An 8,776-nucleotide genomic window follows, 5' to 3' on the forward strand; every position below is an offset into this window, starting at 1 on the left:
ACTGACTTCACAACTGCAGTCTTCCACATGATTTAGTATGTCTCTTTGGAAAACTGTGTTCATGTTTCAGTTGTAGTAGCAATGATTGCTTTGCCTTTGAGAACAATGTTTACGCTGTTTTCTTAATGATCTGGTTGATATAGTGCAAGATGCGTCAGCAGTATATGACTTTTCTCCCTCAGCCCCAATATTAACTTAAAATCAAGGGAGTTCAAAGAACATGCTCCAAAGACATTAGGCTTTTATGATAAACAATACTTTACCTGAAATATTTCAAAGAACACTGTAAGAAAGTACCTTATTAGGCAGAAAGTTTCAAGAAACTTAAAGACATTAAAATTCTTTTTCAAGAAGGATTTGGGGGCTTCTATAGATGGGAATTTCTTTGTGAACACAAGTTCAAGACCAAAGGAGCGCTATCTGTTTCACTAACAAAAGTTATCTCAGATTCTGTATGTTACCTGAACAGGATAAGAATGTCTCATCTGAATGTAAATAAGGTTCTACCACCTGAAACTCCAGTGGTTTCTGCATGTACATGCTCACGCAAAGAGATGAATGGGCTGAAGAAATTCATTCTGTGTATATACCACTTCCATGCCTTTCCATGCCTCTCCACATCTCAGAAGGGGAGTGAGGGCAAACGTACCTGGTCAAACCCAGACAAATGAAGAAGGGAGGAACCAGTCCTAGCAGACCTTCAAGTTCTGACAGTTTAGTACAGGTTTTCAAGTAGTATTGCTGGAAATGCCCATGATGCACTTCCATTCTTACAAGAATTGAGAACCAGATCAGTTGAGCCTCTACTTCTCTTGTCTGACTCTATTCTATTGATGAGTCAGCTCTTGTCTTAAAATGTCATTAAAATCCATTCAATGAGTCATAATTGCAAGAATTTTTCCTCCTGAACAAAATAATACGGACTAACACAGAGATAAGCACTTCCAGGAGAATAACTTCCTATCAGGTTTTTACATCTGTTATCAAGAAACTAGTTTGATCAAAATACCAGCAGAACTTTCTCAATGTTTGCAGGTATTAGAAGACTTCATCTCGCCTGAATTTTGCTTACTATAGTAACAATTTTCCTGTTGCTTGAAAGATTTCCCACTAGTTCATTATTTTTCTGTTCTGACTGCTCTGAAGGCAGTTACAGAAAAATTAACTTCTTTCCTTTTGTGCAGTCCCACAAGAAGTTTAGTTATTCTGTAAGACAGAAAGCAGAAAACAGAAAAGTGCCTTTTGCAGCATGAAGGGAAACTTGTATGTAAGTAAGCAAATCTGACTAAAAGTCCACACTCCTTATTTTGTCAGCACTTATCATCAGAATCATTAGCATCCTGGTCCTAATAAAATTTCTCATTAGGGTTTTGAAGCCTGTCTACCATATGATCATCTCAGATGAAACACATACTCATTTTGATTCTCTGCAATAGTAAGATCTTAAGGGGAAGGCAAAAATATAAATATTATGTAAAGTCATCTAGATAACCCACCTGGGGGATTACCAAAGGGATAAGATGGCCAAAAATGTAAGTGGTGTTATTAATCAGCAGATTTGGGATGCTTCTTTCATGGGCATGGCCAGTTTAGCTCAGGTGGGGAGCAGTGGCCTACAAACTCTGTTAGGGTAGGTGCTCTGCAAGCCTTAAGAGGAAAGATTGCTGATAATGTAGGGAATAGGTGGGAAATGTTTATTGAGCGCTAGTGGGGTAGCTGTAATACCGATAAAGTTTTATAGATTTTCTGGCAGAAGTTTTATAAGTTAAGACTTTAATAAGTTACGGATTCTCAACAAAGTTGGATCCAAAACAGATGTCAAGGGAGGAAGAATCAAGAAAAATGGTTGTAATTGGAGGGTAATAGGAGTAATAGCTTTTTACTTCCACAGCTAGTACTGATCACGGAACAAGATCAGACTGCTCTAAGCAATCAGAGAAGATTAAAAGCAGGCTATAGCTCGTATGCCTGGAAACAGGATGATATATTAAATACACTTACGATTTGTGTAATAAGACAGCTTCGTATTAATTCTTTCATAAGAAAAGATTAATTTTGCCCTGGAGCAGCATTTCTCTGGCACTTAACTCCTGTTTGTGCAGTGTTCCCTGCTTGCAGGCACAATGACGCATGTGTTTTCTCTCAGCTTAACATTGGAGGCTTGCAGAAGATGTAATGGGCTGCCACATACTGCTTACTTCCTAACATCTTAAAATATCATAATTTCAGTGTTGACTATTTTATTGAAGTTACCTTTATAAAATTATACTGCTTATATTTTTCTAGTAATATATGCATTACATTATTTTTAATTTTGCTGTACCCCATGATTAGGGTTTCCCCTCCCCAGGAAATTCTTGGAGTACTGTGGGTTGGTTTGTTTTTTGTTATTGTAGGGTTTTTTTGTTTGTTTTTTAACTTTCAAATTATGTCTTAGTGTCAACATACTAAGACTGAACTTGAACATTTCTGCTTTTTCTTACATGTTTGTTGTTATTGTCTAGTTTCCTCTGATGCTTAGAGTAAGTTAAGTTACAAGCTCAAAGCACTGGCTAATGGAGCCTGAACACCTTCCTAATGTGTTTTTGTTTGGTATCATCTCTTTCTTTGTTCACCCGTGCTTTTCTTCTTTGGCCTGTCTATCACGAGGAAGGGAGAGAGACCTTATCAGTAGGTTATGGCAATAAAAATACCGTGGCATATGGCAGAGCAAATGACAGCACTTGAGGCCATTATGTGCTGTGACAGCAGTGATTTGAAGGGGAAGAAAAAGTGAAGAATCTTCAGTAGACCAATATGCTTTATGCTGATTAAAACATAAATGTTTTCATTTTTAGTAGCCATTGGGCCTGCAGTCTCCCTGCAGATCCTAATCTTCATATCTGTGATTTCAGTGGTAACTGTGGGCTTGATACAGAACTCTGCTTTGGACAAGATGGTAACCCAGTTATCTAAATCTCTAGCGTGCTTTCTGGGAGGTGTAGCTTGTAAACATGTTTTACTTTAGCTGATTTGCCAAGAGATCACAGTTGGCTGTGAAAGCAAATATCCTGCAAAAACTTGGAATGATTCTAAACTTTGCTAAGAAAATGCTCTGAACAGCTTCACTTTTTTTTTTTTTTTTTTTTTTTTTGGTAACATTGTGGTGCAGCTTTGTGCGATGCTGACAAAACTAAAACTGGCTTGGTATTCAGCTAAAAAAGAATGAATCCTCTCCTGTTAGAAGAGTTATCCAGGATTATGTTAGCTATCATAAATATCCTTTGCTTAGCAACAGGGATGGCATTCAGGATATCAAGCCAACTGGAAAGAATCCCTCTGACAGGGCTCTGTTGGGGTGGGTGGATAAGCTTTCCTGACAACACCAGTGCTCTCGCTCCTGTCTGTCATAATTTGTGTTGCTAGGATCTGTTTCACAAGTTTTGTGACAGACTTATAAATGATACTGTGGCTCCTTTTGTTTACTGTCAAAAAGAACCATAATGTGGGGAAAGTGAACAGTAAAAGGATATGGAAAATAATAAAAAGTCCGGGCACATAAGACAGTGAGTGCAAGGGCAGCGGTTCTTGAAGGGAAAAAGAAGTTATAAAACTTCATTTGGATTGCTGAAATGGAAAGCAATATATGGTAACATTCCATTTCTTTACTTTTTATGAACTTGGCCTCTTCAGCAAAACAAGAGAGAAATTATTTAGTCATAAACTGAAAACTTCAATTGGAATTCAGATTTCCCATGTATCATGCTAACCATTAATGGTGAAATATATTTTTATTCAAGATGTAATTCACATTCTTGCTTCCAAATCAGCTTTTCAATATAAATTGTTAGTTTCATTATCAGTCCACTCAGCTTGTTTGAAATTTTATGCTTTTGCTTCCAGGGGAAAAAGAAGATGAAAAGATAGTTGCAGAAATCATGAGAAGGCGTTTCTTTCCTGCTGTTATAACTCATAAGGCTTGGGAAGGCTTTCACTTTGCTGACCATGAGATAAGAATTACAGAAGCCACTGATTGTTACGGGGCAGTCGTCTGGCCATCGGTACAATATTTACGTAGTATTGTTATTTTTTAGTTTTGGAGTCTTCTAGCACTTTTAATTTGTTTTGCATGATAAATATGTTTTGTTGTATGTTGTAAAGCCAAGGAAAACATTCTGTGCTTCTCTGTCTGCATTCTGCAAATCCCAAACCTGAATTTAGCCTGTTTTGTTTTTTTTTTTTTATGGATTCCTTGTTCTCAAAGCTCAAACGGCATTTCTTGTTTGTGCCCTTATCACACAAGATGTATGATCTTGTGTCCCCTCCTCACCTACTGGTAACTTTTGATTCTAATAGCCAATTACACGCATATTTTGAGGGAAATGTGGCAGTCTCATAACGATTACATTTCTGTACATTTTATAAATACAGATGACTGTATTTTACTTGGTAAAATACAGATGTCTTATTTACCTTGTAAATACGTGGACATGGGAAAAAGTTCAGCTGGAGCTGAACACCCACTATACAAAAAGCCTTCCTCAAGGTTTAGAATCTATGCAATGCAGCTAGCTGACTGTTTTGAAATAATTAGGAGTGAAAGAAAGCACTGCAGTCAGGGAGGTGCATCGCTGACACTTGCGGCATTCAGTGAACATCCCTGAAACAGAATAATCTCCAGGAACCTCTATAGGAGGGAGAGGACTAAAACCCAAGAGGTTCCATTTCTGGCCCAATGGTACCAGCCTCCTAGGATTGTACTATTTTTAAGAAATATGGGCATAATTCATCTGAGGAGAGTTAGTGTACTTTGCTCTTTTGTACTCCAAACAATTTTCCTTGTTTTAGCAGACTTGGAAAAGTCATTTATACTGTACCTCTTGGCAGCCTCAGTGCATGTCTTCGAGGAAAAGTTGGCTGACTGTCAGTTATTCTTATGAAATCGTGAGCAGTACTGAAAACTTGGGTTGGTTTTTTTTTTGTTGTTTTTTTTTTTCCTGGGAAAGTTTAGCCAGTTTTGCTGTGGAAAGAAGGCAACCCTTCTGTCTGTGTCTCTTCATGTTCTCCCTTCTTGTTCTCTCCAGCAGTATTTGAACTCTTCCAAAAAAACCTCAGCCAAATTTGTTGAGAGGGCAGAAACTTTAAAGAAAATAAAGTTTCTGCATGTTTCATGGAAAAGAAGCCATATTTCGAAGTTTCCCTAATTTAACCCACAGAAATTTTGCTCCTTCCAGACAGTTTCTACAACAGAATATGGCAAAATTCCGAGGGAAGAAATTATAGGAATATATGGGACTAAGAGGAAGTCTTAATATAATGTGTCATATAATGTCAGTCAAACATCAGATGCAATCTTTAGAAACCTGGCTTTAATTATTCCTGGTGCTCACAGACTTATTTCTATATCAAAATGCTGTTGATTATGATGTGTGTGTAAGTTTGCATAAAAGACACCACTCTCTTTGCTCTCAAGAGGTAGAAAACAAAAACTTTGTTCGAATTTCTAAATTTCTAGCATGTCAACATTGGGTCAACATTCTTCCTGCTCCTTTCCTTCTTCTTCTTAACTGACTAAAAGTAAAACTAAGAGTACAATTTTGCTATGCCAGACTGAGCCACTAATAATTGCCTTTCCAAATGGTCATCTGTATTGCAAGAGGATGTGGCAAGCATCGTACATATTTGTCAATGGAGACTATACAATTATCTAAGTCTGGGAAAAAATGTGGGAGACAAGCTGGAAACTATCTTTATCAGAGAGATAAAATTAGCAATTTCTATTTCAACAATGAACTAAAACTCACTGGTCAGTGTGGGACAGGACAGAAGAGCTGAAGAAGCTTAGTCACAGTTTATAAATGCGTATATAAGGAGTCTGTTGTAGAGGGCTCTGTGGCTTTATTTGCTGTAAAGGTTAGCTGTGTCTAACAAGGTAAGCACAGAGGACCTGAAAACAAATCGAACTGGAAGAAAAGGGGTAAATCTATTGTTCCCTTTTGAAACATTAAGGTACTTAATTATTGTTAGAAATAATTAACTATTGGAAGAGCTTAACGAGGATTGCTGTGGATTTTCTCTTACAACCAGTCCTTACATCAAGATGTCTTTGTGAAGGGCATATTTTAGCTCAACCAGAAATAAGCGCAGTTATAAGCAGGAATTGCTGACTGGAATTTTATAGCTCATGTTATGCAGCATGACAGATTAGATAATTGCAGTTGTTCCTTCTGGCTGTAATGCTTTGCAAGCCTATATTGAGGCATGTTGCTGCATTTATTTTGTCAGCCTGTAGAGCTCAAAGATCATAGTGAGCTGTGATCCTTTAGGGACAGCGCTTGAATGAATATTGCTCATTTGAACAGACATGAAATTAGAAAAGAATTTTTTTTTGCATGCTATTAAATGACAATGCATTTTTAATAAAGGGTTTTTTTCATTTATTTATTCAGTATGTTCATGGATTCCCTCCCCTACAGGCTCTTGTTCTGTGTTATTTTTTGGAAACTAATTCTAAACAATACAATTTGGTTGACAAAAATGTGATTGAAATTGGAGCTGGAACTGGGTTGGTCTCCATAGTAGCCAGTTTACTGGGTGAGTATGTGCCGTTGCTCTTATGCTCTTGCAAACACCTCTCAGATGAATACTGGAGGGCAAAGGAAATGGCTCAGGTCCTCTAAAATGCCATTGTTCGAAAGCTTCCAAGAGCAAGAAAAGTAAATTCCAAAGAGGCTTGTTTGGAAACCTATTCGGGGTTTTTTTTTTTTTTTTTTTTTTTTTCTGTAAAACTGTGAGTGTATTGGTACAATAAAGGAGGTCCCAGTAGATAATGTTGTCATTAACAGTGTTAAACAGGGGACCAAAATAAGAAACCGGTGGCCTCACGGAATGTCAGTGGCAACCAGATGAAGCCAAATGTAGGTATGACCAATACATCACCTTCCATTGACCTAACAGCTCTTGCATGCCAGGTCACTTTCTTTCTATTTATGTTCAGCATTTTCTTTAGGCAACTGATCTTTGATTTTTCTGCTACAGACACTGTTGTGTTTTCTCTCCAGGTAGCCTATTCTTCCTCAAGAGTAATCCAAATCAGTAACTTCTGCATTGTAACAGAATCTTAGCTTTCTGTAATCTGAAAAATCTTCTTACTATGTTAAAATGAAAAAACCTGAGACAATGGTTAAATCTCATGCTGACTGTTTTTGGAGTCAGTAACTGGTGTTCTTCAAGCCCTATTTAATTTAATCAATATGATATCAAGGCACAGTAAGTATCTAATTTCTCCCCACCCATCCCCAGCTGCATTTAGATGGCAATCTGTAGAGTAGAACTGTCAGGAACCAAATATTTGTTTTAAGTGCAGTGGTTAAGTGGTGTTGGGAGCATTTGCAGTGTTCTGTTCCCTGCAGTGAGAGCTACCTGGTAAAATCACTTGTGCAGTGGCTTTTGTGAATGGGCTTTTACTCAAGTCTTGAAGTATATTCAAAGATTACCTTTGTTTTCTCCCTGTCACAGGTGCACTTGTGACTGCCACTGATTTGCCAGAACTGCTGGGAAACCTTCAGCACAATGTTCTCCAAAATACAAAGCTGAAATGCAAGCACCAGCCTTGTGTTAAGGAATTGTCGTGGGGAATTGATCTGGAAAAGAACTTTCCTAGGTCTTCCTGTCATTTTGACTACATTTTGGCTGCTGATGTAGTTTACCACCATCCCTTCCTGGATGAACTTCTCCTAACTTTTGATCACTTGTGCAAGAATGACACTGTTATTCTGTGGGCTATGAAATTTAGGTTGGAGAAAGAAAACCAATTTGTGGGCAGATTTCAGACACTGTTTGACTTAGAGGTGATTTCTGATTTCCCCACTTTGAACATAACCTTGTATAAGGCAATGAGGAAAGGCAGGATGAAAGTTAGACTTTCCAAAGTGATGGTCTGAAAGAGAGATACAGGGGGGTGACAGTTCCAGCTGTTCCTCAGCTTGTTCATTTTTTAATAATTTCCATGTTAGTAGCAGCTAACACCTGCATAATGACATTTTTAGAGATAGCTAAAACAAAATATTAGGTTCCTAGTGCATCCCCAATGAATTCCTAAATTCAATTTGCTATTAGTTTTATACACAGAAGAAATGTATCTTTGACGTTTTCCTGACTTTTATGTACTAAGCTGACAACACTAATAACTTTCACACATCTTACCATTATTGTTACGGGACACGTAGTGAATATTTCCAATAGCTTTCAATTGCAGCTTTGAACAGTGTCTTATGAGATCAACCAATCATTTAAAACTTAAGACTATGATAAATCTTTGTACTTAAAAGCTGTGGTGTTAAATCTGATCTTTCCCCATTCCCACTATTGTGTAAATCCTTCCTTTGAATAGCCTTTATAGGACATTAAATTAGCTGAAAAAAACCCACCTGGGAAATATACTGTCATAATAAAGGGACAGAATATATTATTTACTCTTTGATTTAGTGATTATGCTTTTTTCCCTTTCCGTTTTTTATTTAGATTCAGGGATTCTTCAACAGACAGATGCACACATGAGGCCAGAGGGAGTTAAATGTTTTGTTGCTTGAACAAAGGTCTTGAATAAGAAGATTACAGCATATCACCAACTGCCCTTTGCAAAGACCTTAAATTCTTGGAGATCTGCCCCTCCAAAAATAGACTGTTATCTGGACCTCAGGGAGCAACAATGGAAAACGGACAGTGGCCATCAAGAGAGGAGTTTTGCAGTGCCGGCTGGTGGTGACGGAAGGTAGAAGATTAAACCACCCTGACA

General features: G+C 37.6%; 1 protein-coding gene across 1 annotated transcript in view; it reads left to right on the plus strand.

The window, feature by feature from the left end:
• The window catches only part of LOC104282449 (protein-lysine methyltransferase METTL21E-like), a 16,897-nt gene extending 8,927 nt beyond the window's left edge, over positions 1–7,970 (plus strand). Inside the window, exons 3-5 of the mRNA XM_009880546.1 lie at positions 3,883–4,040; positions 6,456–6,573; positions 7,498–7,970. Of these exons, the coding sequence (XP_009878848.1) occupies positions 3,883–4,040; positions 6,456–6,573; positions 7,498–7,922 (701 nt within the window). The 3' untranslated portion in view covers positions 7,923–7,970. The remainder of the gene's footprint in view (positions 1–3,882; positions 4,041–6,455; positions 6,574–7,497) is intronic.
• Positions 7,971–8,776: the final 806 nt, after the last annotated feature.

This window comes from Charadrius vociferus, unplaced genomic scaffold (genome assembly GCF_000708025.1).
Source record: "Charadrius vociferus isolate BGI_N301 unplaced genomic scaffold, ASM70802v2 scaffold180, whole genome shotgun sequence".
Lineage (NCBI taxonomy): Eukaryota > Metazoa > Chordata > Aves > Charadriiformes > Charadriidae > Charadrius > Charadrius vociferus.